We start from the raw sequence: 21,887 nt of genomic DNA on the forward strand, positions 1-21,887 counted from the left end.
GCAGGCCGACTGACCCACAACACGTCCTCATGCAAATGGGGACGATCGGAGGCACGCCCCCCCATCAACCGCATGGATTACTGGAGAGCGATCCGGATGCATGCGCAGACCATCTTCTTTGCCTGTACATGGTCTGCACATGCTCTCTGTGCAAGGAAGAGCTGGAAGCTTTATTAAAAAGAGCTGGAAACTTTACTTTTTCCTGAGCCCATGGTTTTAACCCGCGGGTTTAAAGTGGGGCTGTACTGCAGCATGTTCAGGAACTTTACAGAACACGCCGTGCATCCCTGCTTTAAACCTGTGGGTTAAAACCACAGAGTCGGGGCTGCAAGAGCAGGAGAGTCGGGGCAGAGAGCAGGGTTTTTGCACAAGCAACTGGTCCTCAGCAGTCGCTTGTTTTTGGATCAGCCAACCCATTCGGTGTGCCTACATTTGTTTAGTGAATCGAGTCCCTTCCTACTTTGCATGCCGTTTCCCCTCATTTGCATGCACGGATCAGAGGATGATGGGCCATAAGGTTAGTGAATCGGGTCGGTACACGATCGCAAACACAATTGGTGGGCTTAGTGAATCTAACCCATAATAGTTCAGCAGTACTTAGTCTCCTCCTGTTGGTAGGAGAGCATAACCCATACGTCTGAACTGGTCTGGTCAGACTCAGGAAAGGAAATGAGCAGGTAAGATCTAGTTTAAGGTTATTACTCACCTTTTCCAAATCCAAGCTCAAGCCGAGTTATATACTCAGTTACATTATTTGTTTAATGAATTCTATGTACAAATGTTTTTCAAATATGATCTATTTATTTATAATTTCTACAGATCTTCAAGCTCCAGCTACAGATATAGGAGAAAGTGTTATACTATTGGCAGACAAATCACTTATGGATTTGCCTTTAGAGGCTTTAAGTATCTTACAAGTTGAAGAAATATGTTCCGTGTCTAGAGACTTTTCTCTCCAACTTTTATGCAGTCGTATACGTAAACAAGAAACAGGTAATAGTTGTTGATATGCATCTTAAAAATTATTTATATGCAAATCTGTATCTATGTGGAAGACCTCAGCTGCATCAATGCATTTTGCAAATGACAGAACTAAAGTGATGCATGATGATAACAGAATAGACAAAAATTGTAAAGTACATGCAAAAAATAATTATCCATAGGCATGTTTCCTTTTCACACTTTTTCCATGCATTGAGATTGAGAACATTTCAAAGGAGTTTTTTCATGGCTAAATGCCTATCCAAGAAAATTAAGCCCACCTGGCTTTGAACTGTGAATAGTATCATCAGCCTTATACAATATGGCTCTGATTCTCTTTGGGACGCTGAATGCTAGGCCTAACTTAATTGGTTTAATTTGTGATAAATGATGTGGTAATTGACCACATAGTTTAAAACCAATTTTAAACTAATTTTTAAAAAAGGTAGGTGCCTACAGGCACCTACAGAACAGGCCACCGATGTCCATCCACAGAGGTGCCTACCAGCGCCTACAGTCAAAGTGGGCATAGCTTACACCGAAAGTGATCGTATGTTCTGGTAGGAATCCCCGTGGACACAATTATTGTGTAAAGTGGGCACTGGAAATGTAGTCTAGTAAAACCCTGGCCTATATGTCCAGCATCTACTTTACATGTGGCTGCAATTCTGCAGCCGGTTCTGGTACATGATTGACATGTGACCAGTGTTGGTTTTGGAGGTGCCAGCCGATACCAGTGCCAGTTGCAGAATCTAGTCCTATGTGTAAACTCCATCCTTTGTCTTAAATCATTCCTAATAGAAACAAATAGAAATAGATCAGGGGTGTCAAAGTCCCTCCTCAAGGGCTGCTATCCAGTTGGGTTTTCAGGATTTCCCCAATGAATATGCATGAGATCTATTTGCATGCACTGCTTTCATTGTATGCTAATAGATCTCTCGAGAGAACGTGAACTCTGAGGCCTTGAGCATGCGCACATGCTCAAGGCCCAGCACAGGAGGCAGATCTTCGGGCACCGGCAGGACATGCTGGTGCCGGTGCCGGTGCGGAGGCTACACTGAAGTAAGAAGAGGGTTCGGGTGGGTTAGGGGACCTCAGGTCACGGTGGGGGGGTGCCGGATCGCGGGGGAGAGGGTGCCAGTTAGCGGGGGGGGGCAGTCGCAAATCGAGGCGCGCTCGGTTTCCGAGGCGCCGATTTTGCGAATGTTTTGCTCGTCTTGCAAAACACTCGCAAACCGGTGCACTCGTAAACCGAGGTACCACTGTATAAGAATTGCTATACTGGGACAGACCAAATGTCCATCAAGCCCAGTATCCTTTTTCTAACAGTGGCCAACCCAGGTCCCAAGTACCTAGCTAAAACAAATTTATGCTGCTTATCCTAAGAATAAGCAGTGAATTTCTCCGAGCCATCTTAATAGTGGCCTATGGACTTCCCTTTTAGGAATTTATCCAAACCTTTTTTAAATCCTGCTAAGCTAACTGATTTCACCACATTCTCCAACAATGAATTCCAGAGCTTAATTACATCTTGTGTGAAGAAATATTTTCTCCAGTTTTAAATCTACTAAGTAGCTTCATCGTATGCCCCCTAGTCCTAGTATTTTTGGAAAGAGTAAACAAGTGATTCACATCTACCTTTACTGCTTCACTTAGTATTTTTTGACCTCTGTCATATCACCCCTGAGCTGTCTCTTCTCCAAGCTGAAAAGCCCTAGCCACTTTAGCCTTTCTTCAGAGGGAAGTCGTCCCATCCCTTTTATCATTTTCATTGCCCTTCTCTGTACCTTTTTTAATTCCACTACATCTTTTTTGAGATATGGCAACCAGAATTGCACACAGTATTTGAGGTGTGGCCATACCATAGAGTGATACAAGGGCATTATAACGTTTTCATCTTTGATTTACATTCCTTCCCTGATAATTTCTAATATTCTATTTTCTTTCTTAGCCGTTAAACTTCTGCTAATGCCTCTCCTAACCATACATCACTGTCAAAAAACCTTCTTGATTTATCTTCTTGCAATCTCTATTTAAAATGCAATCTCAAAATTTTTTGAAAGTGTCTGATAACAGTCAGCAAGCATATCAAACATGAATCCATGCAAGTATTCAAAAACAGTGAAAAAATTGCTTATCTGAACAGTGAAGATGAAATCATGATCCTCCGACAATAGCCATCGTTTCACGGCTCAAACATCGCTTCATCAGGGTAAAGCACACATAAGGAAACTAGCTCGTGTCCTGTACTCCGTGATCTTATTGTTATTCCTCTTAGATCAAAGCCAAATAGTTCTCTTGAAAGCTATGTCACTAGAAAGCATCTTCAAAGCTATCTGGTCTTTGCTTCATACTTTTATATCACCCTATCGCTTAGACCAATCTTCAAACAAAGATAGTTCCTTCAGTCAAGCAGTACTCAAAAGTATCTATATGAACTATTTAACGCTTAAATATATCAAGAAGTTGGTGCTCAACAGTAGAATAATGCTGGAGCAATCCAGAGCTTGAGAATTACTCGCTTGTGAGGTCGATTCAATTCAAGCCAATGGAAAAAGCAAAATTGTTTACCTGTAACAGATGTTCTTCTCATCAAGATTAATCAGACACACAATCCCACTTGTGTTCCTTAGAGTTGATTTATAGCTATAAACTAAGGGACTGAAAATACCACTGTGGGTGAGAAGAGTCAATACATGCTCAGAACTATGCTCAGAACTTTATACCAACTGAGAAGTTCAAACCTGATGCTATGAGAAGATGCTACCCACTTATGTGCCTGATTCATTTTTCTCTAGTGAAACACCTGTTATAGACAGCTGTATTATCCCTTGCTTTAGCACTGATGTTAAAAGTGACAATGTGTATAACACTGTAAGTTATGTGGACAATTCTGATGTACTTATAGTTGATTAGTCCTTTCATCATGGAAGTATATTGAAGAAATTTTTGTCTGTGTGTTCCCTTTAATTCCTTTTGATCCTGTAGCAGACCAGGACATTAAGAAGGAAGGAAAGAGTGCCAAGGAGCCAAAGAGTGCCAAGGAGCCAAAGAGTGCCAAGGAGCCAAAGAGTCCCAAGGAGCCAAAGAGTCCCAAGGAGCTAAAGAGTGCCAAGGAGCCAAAGCCAAAATCTGATAAGAAAAATAAAAATAAAGAGGTAAACACTTGTTTAAGGGCTTCTTTTACAAAGATGCGTTAGTGGCTGCCGCACAGCAAACACTCCGATGTCCATTAATTCCTTATGGATGTTGGAGCGATTACCGCAGCAGCAGCCGCTAGTGGGGCTTTGTAAAAGGGAGGTAAGTTTCTCTGGGAATTCTAACCTGTGATTCATTTTGGTCCCCTTTAATCGAACTGCATTAGGGATTTTTATTGCAGGTCACTGCAGTAAAATCTCCAACACTCATAGAATTCCTATGAGCATCAGAGCTTTTACCCCAGTGATCCATGTTAAAAAAAAACCCTAATGCAGCTTGATAAAAGGGGCCTTTATGATTAGTTTTATCCTGAGGACCAATTTACCCCCCCCCCCCCTACTAAACCGTGATAGCGGTTATTAGCGCAGGGAGCTACGCTGAATGCTCCGTGCTGCTCCCGATGCTCATAGGAACTCTATGAGTGTCAGGAGCTGCGCGGAGCGTTCAGCGCGGCTCTCTGCATTAATAACCGCTATTGTGGTTTAGTAAAAGGGGGGTAATCATTACAGTATCTGGGAGTTTTAATTTGCAACTTAATTTTACTCTTTACATCAAAAAGAAAAGTAAGGAGACATCAGAAATTACAATAAAAATCTTTAAAAAGCAAGAGAAAAGATGAAGCACATCTTCCTCCAGGAAAAATAATTCTATCATCCACATTATGGAGAGCATTGCCAACTCCAGAGTGAGATAGCAAATAATATGTTACAGTATGTGTTTTCAACACAAAAACACAAAAACATCACCCTTTATATAGACACACCGTATGTGCCACAGAAACAAGTATGATACTTAAGCGAAAGAAAAGCCTCAGATCAAAGGAGAGGTGTACCCACACTCTTCCACCCAGACATCATAGGCAACAAACTTTCACAAATGTTAAATACTGGCAGGTGGGAGCATAAAAATAGCCAAGGATAAATCGTGGACAAAACCACTGATAATAAACACAGGCCGACAATCGTTTCGTGGCCAGTAACCACTGCTTCAGGGCCAAAACTCCAGGCTATCCTGTAATAATAAATAAGCCAAATTGAAAACAAACTTACTCCCCTGCTCAAAATGGCAAAGAAATTAGAAGCACGTTCCTGTACTCACGATTCGCAGATCCACTCTGCTGTTTTCAACTACAAATTCAATGGCACGTGGTTACTGGCCACAAAACTATTGTTGGCCTATGTTTGTTATCAGTGGGTTTTTCCACAATTTATTTTAGCTATTTTTATGCTCCCACCTGCCAGAATTTAAATTTTGCAAAAGTTTTTTGCCTATGATGTCTGGGTGGAAAAGTGTGGGTACACCTCTCCTTTGATCTGAGGCTTTTCTTTCACTTAAGTATCATACTTGTTTCTGTGGCGCATACGGTGTGTCTATATTGGAGTGATTTTTTGTGTTGACTACATTTCCCTTCAGTCCTCCTTTTTTTCTATTGTTGGTTACAGCATGTATTTTGTCATTCTATTAACTATGTGCAGTTGTTCACCATATAAAGTGGTCATTTATCAGTTTTACAGTATTTACATTATCCCAGGACAAGCAGGCAGGTATTCTCACTAGTGGGTGATGTCATCCAACAGAGCCCCGATACGGACGTCTCAGAAGCATACTTGCTTGCAGAAACTTCAGAAGTTTCGAGATGCCCGCACCGCGCATGTGCCAGTGCCTTCCCGCCCGATGGTCCGGGCGTGTCTCCTCAGTTCTTTTCTTTCCGCGGAGCTGAGAAGTTTACTTCAATTCTGCGCTAATTGAACCCGTGTTTTTTGCCTTCTAATCGCCGCGGTTTTGAGTTATTTTACTCTTTATCGTGTGTTTTCTTTATTTGGTTTCTTATTTTTTTTTAAAAAAAATTTCTTCCGGTGATTCGACCGGGTCGGCCGCGTGGCTCAGGCCCCGCTCCTTCGATCTTGCGGCGGAGCTTTTTTGGCCTATGTCCCGGCCAATTACCGGTTTTAAAAAGTGTAGCAAGTGCCAGCGCACCATTTCGTTGACAGACCCGCATCGACGCTGCCTGCAGTGTCTTGGTCCAGAATATTTTCCGAAATCATGCCGGCCTTGTTCCACTCTCACAGCACATACTTTTAAGTGTCGCTGTTTTTTGTGGGAGTCGATGTTCAAGATGGAAGCTGCTAAGGAACCTTTGGCTTCGACTTCGACCAGCGCTTCGTCTGCACCTGCGAAGCCTTCCACCGCTCCTGCTGCGCCTGGTCTCCTGAAGCCGGCTTCCTTCATTCCGGCTTCGACCCTGCCTCCTGCTCCGGTGCCTTCCTCCGTCTCCTCGGATCAGGTACCATCTCCTCCCATTCCACCAGTGGTTCTCAAAGTGCCGAAGGCTTCCAAGCCAAAACACTCGGCCATGAGGGAACGTTCAGGAGGTCCCACTTTGGGTGCGGCTCCCTCCTTGTCGGCTTCGTTACGGTCAATAATGGCTCAATTTATCGAACTTATGACCACCATGGGACCCAAGTTGCTGGCCACGATCCAGGGTGACCAACCAGTTCCTCCTCGGGGTGGCTAGCCGCCCCCTCCTCCTCCTCCTCGCCGTTTGCTCTCGCTGCTCGGTGAGGAGGAGCGGCACTCGGTGGCCGGTCCCTCGAGGCGGGCCTCTTTTAGTGACATGCCCCCTTTAGAGCCCATTACGCCTCCGGACGAGGATGTTTGGAATCCTCCTTCGAGTAATCGAAGCCCTGGGCATCGCAAACAGGAAGAGTTCTTCCGCACTCCTTATCAGGCCTGGAATGCGTCTCGAGAGGCGTCAAATCTCCCGCCTCTTCGCTCTACTGCCTCGAGTCCAATCTACTCCTTGGAGGCTTCTGGGGACCATTCTAAGCACCGCCGATCCAGATCCCCTTCCAGACATCAGGAGGGGCATCGGTCCAGGCATTCTTCGCAGCATTCCTCTCGGCACTCTACAGTCTCGCCTCAGAAGAAGCTGCCTCGTGTGGGGTATTCCTCTTCAGATGTCTCTCCTCCTCTGGGACCGGAGTTCGAGGATCCCTGTGGCTTGTTCTCGCCCTGTCGATAACAGGTCTCCATGGATCCCGAGGCCTCGACTTCGTCCAGTCCGTCCCGCCAGCCTGTGCTGGCGGAGCAATTATCCTTTTCGTCTTTCCTCCGGCAGATGGCGGATGACCTGGACATCACCTTGGACTCCGGTTCCCGGTACTCCAAGGAATAACTTGATACCATGCATTTGCCTCATCCTCCTGCCGAGTCTCTTCGTCTACCTCTGCACAAACTCCTCGACCAAACTTTCATGAGGTGTTTTGAAACGCCGTACTCTATTCCTGCTGTTCCTGGCAAGTTGGATGCCAGGTACCGAACAGTGCATCACAAGGGGTTCGAGAGCTCTCAACTCTCTCATCAATCCCTGTTGGTCGAATCCTCTCTCAAGAGGTCTCATCCATCCCAGGTGTATGCCTCGGTGCCTCAGGGCAGAGAGGGCCTGACCATGGATAAGTTCGGGAGGCGCATATATCAGAACTCGATGATGGCTTCCAGAGTTCTCAATTATACTTTTCATTTTGCAACTTATTTGGAGTTCTTCCTGCCTGTGCTTCAGAAGTTTATGCCTTACATCGAGTCTCAGGCTCGCTTCGAATTTGAGGAAGTGGTCGCCTCGCTGTCCCAGCTGTGCCTTCAACTGATGCAATCCTCCTACGATGCCTTCGAGCTCTCGGCACGGGCTGCCGCATGTTCCGTGGCTATGCATCGCTTGGCATGGCTTCGGACCATTGACATGGACCCGAACCTCCAGGACAGGCTTGCCAACGTTCCTTGTGCGGGGGCAGATTTGTTTGACGAATCCATTGAGACCGTGACGAAGAAACTGTCTGACCATGAGAAATCCTTTCAGTCCATCCTTCGTCCCAAGCCTAAGCCGACGCAGTCTCGACCTTCTCGACCGCCCTTGATCTATCAGCGGCGCTATGCACCCAGGCAGGCTCCTGCTGCGAGACAACCAGCAAAGAGACAGCCTCCACAGAAGGCTCAACAAAAACCTCAGCCTTCTACTGTCCCCAAGGCTCCTCAGCCTTTTTGACTCTCTCTTAGGGAGCATAACCAACCTCGTTCTGCCATTCCCTGTTTTTCCCATTGGGGGTCGCCTCAATCATTTTTATCATCGATGGGCGGCTATCACCACCGACCTCTGGGTTCTTACCATCATCAGGGAAGGGTACTCTCTTCAGTTCCATCGGGTCCCCCCGGACCACCCTCCAAGAGAGTATCCTTCCAACTTGACACAGACTGCCCTTCTTCTTCAAGAAGCTCAGGCTTTGCTCCGGCTCCGGGCCGTCGAGCTGGTCCCTGTGGACCAATACAACCAGGGGTTTTACTCCTGGTACTTCCTTGTTCCGAAGAAGACGGGCGACCTGCGACCTATTCTGGACCTCAGGATCCTCAACAAGTTCCTGAACAAGGAGAGATTTTGCATGCTGACCCTTGCTTCTCTCTACCCGCTCCTCGAGCAGAACGACTGGTTTTGCTCTCTGGATCTCAAGGAGGCCTACACTCACATTCCCATTCATCCGGCCTCTCGCAAGTTCCTCAGATTTCGGGTGGGACATCTACATCTGCAGTATCGAGTGCTTCCCTTCGGCCTGTCCTCGTCTCCCAGAGTCTTCACGAAGTGTCTGGTGGTAGTGGCTGCTGCACTCTGGAACCAGAGGCTTCAGGTATTTCCCTACCTCGACGACTGGCTCATCAAGGCCACCTCGGCTCCAGTGGTCATCTCGGCGACCCTAACCACTATTTGGTTCCTACAGAGTTTGAGCTTCGAGATCAACTTTCCCAAGTCTCATCTACAGCCTACCCAGTCTCTTCCCTTCATCGGGGCGGTTCTGGATACCATTCAACTCAGAGCATTCCTTCCACCTCAGCACATGGAGGCTCTTCTTCGTCTCTGCCAGTCTGTGTCTTCTCGCCCGTCCATCTCAGCGAGACACATGATGGGCCACATGGCCTCTACGGTTCATGTAACGCCTTTTGCCAGACTTCACCTCAGAATTCCTCAGTGGACCCTGGCTTCTTAATGGATTCAGGTGTCAGATCCTTTGACTCATCATATCATAGTCACTCCTGCTCTTCAGCAGTCTCTACTTTGGTGGATGACCTCTTCGAATCTATCCAGAGGTTTTCTGTTTCACACTCCTCCCCATCAGAAGGTTCTCACGACAGATTATTCGACCTATGCATGGGGAGCCCATCTGGACGGTCTTCGCACTCAGGGATTCTGGACCAGTGCGGACCGGCTATATCATATCAATCTTCTGGAGCTCAGAGCGATCTTCAATGCTCTTCAAGCGTTTCAACATCTGCTTCACGACATGGTGGTCCTCATTCGCACGGACAATCAGGCCTCCCTCTGCCAGGAAGCTCTCAGAGTCTGGGATTGGGCGATTCACCACAACACATTCCTCAAAGCTGTCTACATTCAGGGGAAGGACAATGCCCTGGCGGACAACTTGAGTCATCTTCTCCAACCTCACGAATGGACCCTCCATTCCAGTTCCCTTCATCAGATCTTCTCTCAGTGGGGGATGCCTCAGATAGACCTCTTTGTGGCTCCCCACAACTTCAAACTACCTCAATTCTGCTCCAGGTTTTACACTCCTCATCGCCTCAAGGCGGATGCTTTTCTGCTGGATTGGGGGAATCGCTTTCTGTATGCGTTTCCTCCATTTCCACTCATTCAAAAGACTCTAGTCATATTGAAATCCGACCATGCCACCATGATTCTGATAGCTCCTCGGTGGCCCAGACAACCTTGGTACTCCCTTCTACTTCAACTCAGCAGCAGGGAGCCATTCCTTCTTCCAGTGTTTCCTTCACTGCTTACTCAGCAACAGGGATCTCTATTCTATCCCAACCTACAGTCTCTCCACCTGACAGCTTGGTTCCTCTCAACGTAACTCCTCACCAGTTTTCCCAGGCGGTGAGGGAGATATTGGAGGCTTCCCGGAAGCCTGCTACTAGACAATGCTACTCCCAAAAATGGACTAGATTTTCTTCCTGGTGTGTTTCCAATCGTAAGGAGCCTCAGCGAGCCTCCCTGTCTTCTTTATTGGAATGTCTTCTACACCTGTCTCAGTCTGGCCTCAAATCTACCTTCATACGAGTCCACCTGAGTGCTATTACGGCTTTCCATCAGCCTCTACAAGGGAAACCTCTCTCTGCTCATCCTGTGATTTCCAGATTTATGAAAGGACTTTTCCACATCAATCCTCCTCTCAAACCTCCTCCAGTGGTTTGGGATCTCAACGTTGTCCTTTCTCAACTTATGAAACCTCCTTTTGAACCTCTCAACAGGGCTCCGCTGAAGTTTCTCACTTGGAAAGTGGTTTTTTCTGGTTACCCTCACTTCTGCTCGCAGGGTCAGTGAGCTTCAGGCCTTAGTGGCGGATCCACCTTTCACAGTATTCCATCATGACAAGGTGGTCCTTCGCACTCATCCAAAATTCCTGCCTAAAGTGGTCACTGAATTTCATCTTAACCAATCCATAGTTCTTCCTGTGTTTTTTCCAAAGCCTCATTCTCATCCTGGAGAATCAGCTCTTCACACTCTGGCCTGTAAACGTGCTTTGGCTTTCTACCTGGATCGCACCAAGCCACACAGTACTGCTCCTCAACTTTTCGTCTCCTTTGATCCGAACAAGTTGGGACGACCTGTATCGAAGCGTACCATCTCGAACTGGATGGCGGCTTGCATCTCTTTCTGCTATGCCCAGGTTGGATTACCCCTTCCCTGTAAAGTCACAGCCCATAGGGTCAGAGCAATGGCGGCCGCTGTAGCCTTCCTCAGATCGACACCGATTGAGGAGATTTGTAAGGCTGCCACTTGGTCCTCGGTTCATACATTCACCTCTCTTTATTGTCTGGATACTTTCTCCAGACGGGATGGACAGTTTGGCCAAACAGTATTACAAAATTTATTCTCTTAAGTTGCCAACTCTCCCACCATCCCATTGAGGTTAGCTTGGAGGTCACCCACTAGTGAGAATACCTGCCTGCTTGTCCTGGGATAAAGCAATGTTAGTTGTTATCCAGGGACAGCAGGCAGCTATTCTCACGTCCCACCCACCTCCCCTGGGTTGGCTTCTCTGCTAGCTACCTGAACTGAGGAGACACACTCGGACCATCGGGCGGGAAGGCACTGGCGCATGCGCGGTGCGGGCATCTCGAAACTTCTGAAGTTTCTGCAAGCAAGTATGCTTGTGAGATGTCCGTATCGGGGCTTTGTCGGATGACATCACCCACTAGTGAGAATAGCTGCCTGCTGTCCCTGGATAACAACTGTTACGGTAAGTAATATTGCTTTACAGTACTCCCTCAAAATTTGTGGGGGTTCTGTTCCAGGAACCCCCGTGAATTTTAAAAAACCACAAATACGGTTTTTCACCTGTTAAAAGGCAGGAGAGGGCAGCTGGGGTGCCGGCGCATGCAGAAAATAACTCGTGGTATGCTCCGACTGCCTTGTCCTGTTACTAAAATCAGGCTACACCAATCAGGAGCTGATTTGACACATCAGATAGCGTGTCACAGCAGATCCTGATTGGTGTAACCATGATTTTAGTATAAGGAAGTGGCGGTCGGAAAATACCATGAATTATTGAGCCTGCGATTCACGAACCACGATTTTGCGGGGGTTTACTGCATTATGAATAAGTGAAAACTACAATGAATAACCTGGATTGTTCATTTTCATGCTGCGTATTAGAATAATATTTTCCTCTCTTAGGTGCCTTTTAACTAAGCTGCACTAGTAGATGTGTTTTTACAATTACATATTTTAAATATTCCATCCAAAATACTACAGCAGTAAATATATAAACATTCTTATTACTTTAGTCTACAATAAAGGAGCATAGAGAAAAATAAAAAAGAGGAATTCATACAAAATATTTGTCGAAATGAACAGAAAGGCTAAGGCAGCCAGAGATACACAACTAAAGGATAACCATTGAAGAAGTAGTTTAGGATCAAAAAAACAAAATATTCTTATTCTCAAAGCAATGCAAAGGACACGCCCAAAATTTGAACTCTAGGGGCTCCTTTTACTAAGCTGCATTAGGGCTTTAACGCATGGAATAGCGTACACTACATTGCTGCACGCACTAGACCTTAACGCCAACATTGAGCTGGCGTTAGTTCTAGGAGTGTAGCATGCGGTGTAGAGCACAGTAATTTCCTGCAGTGCGCTAAAAATGTAAAAGGAGCCCTAGGTCTCAGACTAAAAGATAAATCAGGTAATATTCTTATTATTAACCTCATAAACTGCTCCTGCATAAATATGAAATATAATTTAAGCACTGTATTATGGTTTGGCTCCAACACAAAAGTTACTAACCAGGTAGATTTTCTAGTAATGAGTTTCAATTAATCTTCCTGAAATTCTGCATATTCAAGTTTCCCGCCTGTACTATTCTCCTATCTTTCACTTGGATTAGGTTCTTCTCTAGAAAAACATCCAAATAAATTGTTCTAACTATTGGAGATAAATTATCTGCTCACAGTTTCAGTATTTCTCTCATATATTTCCTTACCATCTCAATTGGAGGAATCAGTAGAATTCGGAAATTTAGACAGCACAAATTGTTTCTTTTTCTATAGTTCTCTAAATATTTAGAGCTCCTTTTACTAAGATGCGCTAGTGTTTTTAGCGCACGCAGGATATTACCATGTGCTACACCGTGCGCTACGCGGCTCAATGCTGGCGTTAAGGTCTAAAGAGCACGGCAATTCAGAGTGTGCTATTCCTCGTGTTAATGCCCTAACGCAGCTTAGTAAAAGGAGCCCTTATTCTTCTGTTATAACATTCTACTTTTCTTTATCGTTGAGAGCTTAAAGTTCTGAAGGTCTAAAGTTGAGGTTCCCAACATGTGGTACCCATACCACAGGAGATATGCAGCGTCAGCATGGAAACACAATTCCAATATTTTGACTTGGATATTCCATTTCCAGCCTAGATGCTCAATGGGGTTTTAAATGATCACAATAATTTATATGTCTAAAGTGTAATACAGACTTTATTTTTGGTGAATGATAGGTGCTCATCACACAAGCTCTACTGCTAAACTGCCTTCCAGTTGATGCTAATCAGTTTAAATGTATCCTTGAAAAATTGTTAATTAAAATGAGTATCCTGGATTTATGATGTTATTTAAAGTATTTATTTACACCAATATGCAGCTTGACCTTAACAGTGTGTTCTAGATATTGTGGATCCATACCATGATGTAAAAGAACCAGGTAAGGCACAGTTATTGGCACAAATCAGAATATTAATCTGTTGGCATTACCTACCAATGAACTATTATATAAAACAAATTATCTATCTATCTATCTATCTATCTCCCTCCCTCCCTGGGGAAACTAGTAAGAAGGAAGTAGCTGGGAGAGTTTTCCCCAGGGGATTACTAGAGCAGAAGCCTGTTGCCGAGGACAGACAAGGAAGGGTTAATGTGAGTGGCAGTCTGCTGTGGAGTGGGCCCAGCAGACTTTAGTATAATAATAATTCCCCCTGCTATGGGGATGGAGTACCGCAGGGCTCAGTCTTGGCCCTGCTCCTTTTCAACATATTCATAGGGGACCTAACTCAGGGGTTTCAAGGTAAGATAACGTTATTCGCTGACGACGCCAAACTATGCAATATAGTGAGAGACGGCAATTCACCCGATAGTATGACACAGGACCTACATTTGTTGGAGATTTGGTCCTCGACCTGGCAGCTGGACTTCAACGCTAAGAAATGCAAGATCATGCACCTCGGCAGCAGAAATCCATGCAGAACTTACACCTTGAATGGTGAGACCTTAGCTAGAACTTCATTCACAAGCTCTAAAGACTTGATTCATCAAGGCCTTTCTCTATGGATACAGATAAATGTTTTATGATTATACAACACATAGGTATCATTTAGTAAGCTACAAAGCAGAATGATAGAAAAAGCAATAAATAAAATATGTATGTTGATTAAATCCTTGAAGTGGCATTTACAGTGGTAATCTTCATTTATAAGGTCAAGGATGAAATGATTATCGTAAATTACAACATCAACAGGTGACAGTTTTTAAATAGTTATGTCTTTCTTATGGAGTGCACCTATAGTACCAAGGCTAAGGATATTTGATTATGATTTCTAACTCAGCAGACATTTTTCATGCGAACTAGTCTGACTCTTTCAGTCTTGGAAATAAAATATTCTAGACCTTGATACTTTCAATTTTAGAGAAAAATGAATCACTTTCTTTATCAAAAGTACTCAAAGTAAATTCTCCACAAATATAACATTCTCCCATTTCATTAAGACCTTTCTCTCCTTTTCTGTCTATGGGGAAAGACCTTGATAAAGGCTCTACCCCCCTTAATTCGATAACTGGGCATCCATATGTATTGGACACTTGGGCCCACAAGTGTACAGAGTATTGACACTTTCACAAGTTAATGTACTGTACACATACTTAAGTGGCAGCAAAACAACTAGGACTAAATTCTGTAAGTGCAATCCTATAAACGGTGCCATTTATAGAAATCGTGTAGCACCGGGATCCATGCCCAGCTTTGAGCACGAGGATTTACACTAACTGAAACCTGATGTAAATCCTCGTGTGTGATAGGCACGGATCTCCCAAAGTCTATAATAATGAACACATCTTTAGTGACTGCCCCTGACCTGCCCATGCTCCTCCCATAACCACACTCTTCTTTCAGTTGTGCACTAAAAGATTTACTAGCGCATCTTTATATACTAGCACTTAGCAAGATGGGCACATACATCCAAAATATCAATTAAAGCCAATAATTAATAGTGCCCAAATATTGTCACTAATTGACCAATTACTCAATTAAATTGTGCGTGCAAATTTTGAGCACTATGGGGCAAATTCTATAAATGGTGTCCCGATTGTAGGCAGTGGTAGGTGTCCCACCACTATATAGCCAGCCAATCGGGATGCATGTTTGTTTAAGCCCTGAGGAGGGTCACCTACATTGTATGCATTTTCATGAGCCTAAGGAGGTGCATAGGGCCGCCTAAACTTGCCTAAGGTTATTCTAAAAACCGAATGCTGTAGACCTGTTGGTAACTGTGTTACCGACAGGTCTGCCTGGGGTTTTCTATTTTTCTCTTTTTGTTTTAAATGGCACTGATATTTTGCATGCATTACACACGCAAAATATCTGCCCAATAAAAAAAAAAAAATCCCCTCCCTGACAAAGTGCCCCCTCCCTCTCTGAACTCCAAAAAAATCCCCCCCCCCCCCCCCCCCCGCTGCCATCCGCTGATGTCCACCGCAGCTGCCTCAAAATTATGGCAGGAGGGATTCCTACTCTCTCTTGCCTCCGGACAGTAACCCAGCCACCAACGCTTGACACCCCTGACCCCTCCCCATACCTTAAGTTGGGAGCAGGAGGGGTGCTCAGTCCCTCCTGCTCCTCCGGACTCCAGCGATGAGAACTGCGGACCCTAGGCCCCGCCCCAGTGCTTCAAGTGATGCACAGGGAGGGGCCTAAGGCCCTGATTGGCTTAGGCGCCTTGGGCTTAAATTCTGTATATGGTGCTGAAAAATCTGCATTGAAAAAAATGAACACTAACCAAGCACTGTTCTGTAAATGATGCTCTCAGCCGGGTGCTGTTTATAGAATAGCATTTGTTGCTGGAATCCGTGCCCAATTTTGGGCATTAGGATTTACATCAGCTGAAACCTAGTGTTAATCCTCAAGCAAAAATTAGGTGCAGAGCTGCCTAATTCTGTAACACTGCACACAAATTCCAGGAACGCCCCTTTTTAAGATCCATGTGAAAAAATTTGCATGCACATCTTTATAGATTAGAATATTGATTAAAAGATGGGTGTGTAAATTCAAATTAGTGCCAATTAGCACCAATAATTGATTATTAGCATCCAGTTATCTTTGCTGATTGGCTGTTTAGGCTGAAGAATCTTCCATGCTAGAGAATAGATGTTTTTAGAGCTTTCTGTCTTACTTGTCTAGATATGTTATTCCAAATGGAATGTAATGGAAAAAGGAATGTTCCATCCTTGATTTTAATGCTATATTTTGTATAGAAGGGATGCCTACATTTAAAAATGTCAGAAACCTAGAACTAGAATGAAAACTAGGAAAGTTTAGTAAACATGGAAAGTTAACTGGGACATAGCTTAAAGCGACTTAAACACTAGGCATGCAATTTTAAATTTTACACTTAAACCAATAGGCAACCAACTTAAGTCATTTAAAAGGGGAGATACATATTCAAATTTAGTCAAACTGAAAATGAATCTAGCTGCAGTGTTTTGAAGTATTCACAATCTCTTCTGCAATTTCACCAAAATTCCACAATACAGGGAATTACAATGATCTGACTGTGGGAGTAAAATCAGTTGCTCAGCGAAGAGTAAATAGATTAAAGTTGCCTCAACCCAAAAAATATGTTTTAACTAAATTATTAATCTGTGTTGCAAATTATTCAAACCTTTATATTTCAGAAGCAGTGAGTCCTTCTTACAAAATAAACCAACTCCTAGAAAAATACAGTCCGCAGTTCACAGCTTCTTGGGAGGGAGTTGTTGGCAGCATAAATGTCCCAAGGTGGGTACTTTCTCTTTCCCTTTGAACACGGTCCTAATATTGCCTTCTCTCCATCAATATCCTTTCATAAACATCAAGGAAAGTTAAATCTTTTATTTTCTGCTTCCATTTGTAAAGCTTTTCTTACACGTAATGCTTTGTAAATATATATCTCAATTACATTATCCCTTGGTGCCTCTAGTTTGTATCAGAGGCAATGGAGCGAGAAAATGACTTATACAACTTCTTTGGTTCTTGGTTCACATTTGCAGAGCTGCCAAGTTACCCAGTGGTTGAACTTACATCTCAATTCAGTATGCTATTTGTAGTCCCTGATGCTACCATGTAAAGTCAGTGCTTCATGTCCCATATTATACCAGGATAGGGTTGCAGAAACCTAGGACCAGTTCAGAATCTCCCTCCTAGAACTGTGTAACTTGGTAGCTTTCCATCTCTAACCATTAAGCATCTCCATTTGAGGCATGTGCTTGCAGGGTCCTCCTGCTCACCCACGAAGTATTGCAGCCACCATGCTAGGGTTGCCAGATTTTCCAATCGGAAAATCTGGACACCCTAGACCCATCCCCCAGGACCGCCCAGTTCTGCCCATCCCCGCACTAATCTCGCCCCCAGTCCCACCCTAGCCACGCCCCCCACTGCCTGTTCTTGTTGGGCAGGGAGGAAGTCTGCGCATGCGTGGATGCCACACGATGATGTCATGCGTGGCATCTGCACATGTGTGGACTTCCTTCCTGCCCGACAAGATTTGAGGAGGCTTTTCAAAACCCAGACAAAGTGCCTGGTTTTGATAAGCCGTCCGGACTCCCGGACATGTCTGGTAACCCTACACCATGCCCACAGATAGATTCCGCATTTTTCCTGCTACTTATGGTGAGGTGAAATGTTGGGGTGGGCAAGGGTAAGAAAGGAAGTAAATCAGGTTAAAGGAGAAATCTTCCCAGGTAAAGGAGATGTGACTCGATATACTGCTTTTTCTGTGTGGTTATACAATCAAACTGGTTTACATATTTTAGGTGCTTATTTTGTACCTGGAGCAATAAGGTATTATGTGACTTGCCCAGGGTCACAGGGAACTACCGTGAGAATTGAACTTACCACCTCAGGGTTCTGGGGCAGCTGTTCTAGCCACTGGGCCACTCCTCCACCTAACCCAACATACAAAGGATCTTCTAAAGGTTTTTGCACTTTTATTTTTTTAACACTATTAAATATTTTAAAAGCAAATTACATCACTTTTCCACATAATCACCCTATTGCCTGACTGACTAGTTACGTGAAATTCTATGCCATGCCCTCTTACCACTTCTCCCACCCCAACCATTTCCTGTGAAAATATGAAAGTGCGGAAACTTTTTGAAGAACCCTTGTAGTAATATAGCCCTGTTCCCACTCAATTACTGTTGCTACATTGCCACTTCCTCAGGCCACTGTATTTCCATTTTAAATTTTATTCTTATTTTCTCAAATTAATTGGGAGTTCAATAGAGAGAAATGTTTATTTTCATAAAATGCATGTGTATCATAAAGTTTAGAAGATAGCAATGTACTACAGTTTCTGGTGGAATTCTTTGTGTCATATATATAAAATGGAAAGAACATTAGCCACACAGAAAGGACATTTTAGTAAATTTTGGGATGTTTGGGGACCATTAACAGAGTATTGTAATGAGTAGATAACATTTTTCCCTTAATACAATTGAAAATGAGGGGGTAGGGGGGTTTCTGATCTTTTATTAAATGCTTGGTTTAATAGAAAAGAATATATTGTATAATATGTGAATACATATTATATGGTAGGGAGGGGAGGGAGGGGGATAAATTTCATTAATTTCAGATGATTATAATAGAAAATCAAGTGATGTTTTTAAGTTCAAATGTTATTTCCTGATATACTTGTTGTAAGTTGTAAAAATGAATAAAGAATTTAAAAAAAGAAGATAGCAATGTAATCAGTGCTTTCTTTCCTTCACAGCTATGCTGATTGGGAGAAATTAATGAACAATTGTAGTGCTTTTCTCTTCTATGGAATGGAACGCTTTTTGGCCCATATATTAATAGACAAACTAGTTGCTATGAATTTTACAGGTGAGACTGAGTGGAATGTAATGTGTGTTTTGTTATATTTTCTGTTCCATTATATACTAATGTATGCAGTAGGAACAAGTTAGGTTTACCATCATATCTAAAATGAACGTTAGCTTCACTATCATATTTGAAAGGCCCCTATGGAGAGGGGCCTTAAACGCCTAGGCCAATCAGCAATCTCAGGATGGGGAAGGCCCACCATTTTGAAGAGGCAGATTGGCTGGAGGGAGTAAGCATCCCTCTGGCCAACCATCATCAAAAAGGTACAGGGGGTGTCAGGGAGGGACCGTAGCAGAAGGAAGAGGGCATCCCACTTGCCAAGAGTGCCTGGGGGACTTTTGGGACCCGGTGGCTGTGTCAACAGCAGGAATGAGTAGGAATCCCCGGATGGAAATGGTTTAGTGACCATGTTAATGGCACGGTAACTTTTGAGAATCTTCCCCTCAGTATGAACATAGCACCATGAATCAATGAAAGGTTTATGAGTGGGTAAAAAGGTTTAAAGAAGAAAGAACAAGTGCAACCGACGGTATTTCTGGTCACCCATCAACATTGTGCACACAAGAGCACAACAAGAGGGAAAATACTCAACAGATAATGGTGCATTAATTAGCTACACATTTGGATATCAGCTATGGATCTGCATTTGCCATAATGCATGATGACTAGGGATCTATGGAAGTCTGCACACGATGGGTTCCCAAACAGCTTATTGATCTTCACAAGCAACAGTGCGTAGATGTTGCGACACCAGTTCCTGAGACGGTATAAAGAAGATCCAAGTATTCTTGAGAGAATTGTTACTGGCAACGAGACAAAGCATGATGAAGTAAAGGAAGCGGTGCTCACCTGGCTTTGGGAACAGCCAAAAAACATCTTCTCTGCAGGAATGCAGAAGCTAGTTGAATGATACAACAAATGTATCATCTTGCATGGGGACTATGTGGAAAAGTGATATGTTCAATTGCTCACAGTTACTTCTATTAAAGCCGTTAAATGTATTTTGCCTTTACTTTTTTATTTACTCTCGTACATAGTAACATAGTAAATAATGGCAGATAAAGACCTAAATTGTCCATCCAGTCTGCTCAACAGTTACAGTAATGTTTAAATTGAATCATCTTTTTAAAATTATTTATTTGGGTGTTAGGCCATATGTTTATTAAAAACTTTATATACTGCATAACAGCCATAAAAAGGATCAAAGTGGTTTACCATAGAAGTTTGCTTGGAACTACTGGAGTTACTGTTTAAGCTCGATACCGGCCTATCCAAACCATCACATCATTTGCAGGATACAGACCATAAAGGTCTGCCCAGCTTCTTCCTCATGTTCTAAATTACTGAAGTTCCCATTGAAGTCCTCCCCAGCCTATCCTAAACTGAATTGTCATATATGGGGCACAGACCTTGCAAGTATGCCTAGTACTGGCCCTTGTTCTTTAATTAATGCCATTCATTTTCTAATTAGAGATCCATTGTGATCATCCCACACTTTTTTTAATTCCAGCACTGTTTTCCTTTCCACTACCTCCCTCGAGAGGGCATTCCAAGCATCAACCACTCTCTCTCTCTCTCTGAAAAAGAATTTCCTAACATTACTCCTAAATCTACAACCCCACAACCTCAGTTTATGCCCTCTAATTTTATCGTGTTCCCTTCTCTGAAAAATATTTGGTCCTATATTAATACCTTTCAAGTATAGTGATGCCTTGGAATCTGAACTTAATCTGTTCCAGAACCCCGTTCGAGTTCCAAGACAATTTTTCTCATTGCAAATAACAGAAACTGGATTAATCCGTTCCTGGGTCCCACAAACTCAAATTTCAATAGTAAATACACTGGATTTTAAGGTAAAATATTAACAAATATTCCAAAGCAGCATTCAGATTCTGGGGCAGAAACACACACATACAATGTGCAGGGCGTTCGGATTCCAAAGCAGAGTTTGGATTCTGGGGCAAAATTTACTTCAAAAAAAAAGTTCGGATTCCAAAATGTTCGAGTTCTGGTGTGTTCGGATTCCGAGGTACCACTGTATTTAAACATCTGTATCATATCACTCCTCTCCTCTAGATTATACATATTCAGGTCTTTCAGCTTCTTCTCGTATGCCTTTTGGCTCAAATCCCCTTCCAATTTCATCACCTTCCTCTGGACCACTTCAAGTCTTGTTATCCTTAGCCAGAAACAGCCTCCAAACCTGAACACAATAATCTAAGTGGGCCTCACTAAGAATTTGTAAAGGGGCATCAATACCTCCTTTCTTCTGCTGGTTATACCTCTCTTTATACAGCCTAGCATCCTTCTGGCTATAGCCATTGCCTTGTCACAGTTTCATCACCTTCAGTTTCTCAGACTCTATTTCCCCAAGATCCCTCTCCCCATACATGCATATCAGCCTCTCACCTCCCCTTAGTGAAACTGAAAGATGCTAAGAATGCTATGTGGAAAGCAATGAGGAAAAAATGGATGTACTAAATAAATACGTATGTATTCACGTTAGAAAAGTCTGGAGAAGGACCACTATTGGCCGGCAAAGTTATAAATGAGAACGTTTTTATGAACAACTTGAAGAGCTGAAAGTGGACAAAGCCATGAGACCGGACAGGATCTACCCCAGGATACTGAAGGAACTCAGAGAGGTTCTGGCAGGTCTCTTTAAAGATTTGTTCAACAAATCCATGGAGACAGAAGTTTTGTGAGATTGGAGAAGAGCAGATGTGGTCCCTCTTCACAAAAATGGTCGCAGAGATGAAGCAAGAAACTACATGTCAGTATACCTCACTTCAGTTATTGGAAAAAAAATGAAAGTATTGATGAAGGAAAGGATAGTAAATTTCCTAGAATCTATTGGGTTACAAGATCCAAGGCAACATGGTTTTACTAAAGGTAAATCATGCTAAATGAATCTAATTGAATTATTTGACTGGACGACCAGAGAATTGGATTGAGGGCTTGTGCTAGATGTAATTCAGCAAAGCCTTTGACACGGTTCCTCATAGGAGGTTCTTGAATAAACTTGATGGGCTAAA

At 43.5% G+C, this 21,887-nt stretch overlaps 1 protein-coding gene across 9 annotated transcripts in view; it reads left to right on the plus strand.

The window, feature by feature from the left end:
* Positions 1 to 21,887, plus strand: part of CFAP46 (cilia and flagella associated protein 46) — a 473,118-nt gene that overhangs the window by 416,962 nt on the left and 34,269 nt on the right. For 7 of the 9 annotated variants that reach the window (XR_004539241.1, XR_004539242.1, XR_004539243.1 and 4 more), the window contains 6 exons: positions 820 to 993; positions 3,970 to 4,139; positions 13,223 to 13,283; positions 13,390 to 13,425; positions 16,665 to 16,767; positions 18,740 to 18,852. Coding sequence is in view for 6 of the 9 variants with exons in the window: in XM_033942370.1 (XP_033798261.1) it covers positions 820 to 993; positions 3,970 to 4,139; positions 13,223 to 13,283; positions 13,390 to 13,425; positions 16,665 to 16,767; positions 18,740 to 18,852 (657 nt within the window). In the remaining 3 variants the exon portion in view is untranslated. The remainder of the gene's footprint in view (positions 1 to 819; positions 994 to 3,969; positions 4,140 to 13,222; positions 13,284 to 13,389; positions 13,426 to 16,664; positions 16,768 to 18,739; positions 18,853 to 21,887) is intronic. The other 2 variants (XM_033942372.1, XM_033942371.1) reach the window with 2 other exon arrangements.

This window comes from Geotrypetes seraphini, chromosome 4, assembly GCF_902459505.1.
Source record: "Geotrypetes seraphini chromosome 4, aGeoSer1.1, whole genome shotgun sequence".
Taxonomy (NCBI): domain Eukaryota; kingdom Metazoa; phylum Chordata; class Amphibia; order Gymnophiona; family Dermophiidae; genus Geotrypetes; species Geotrypetes seraphini.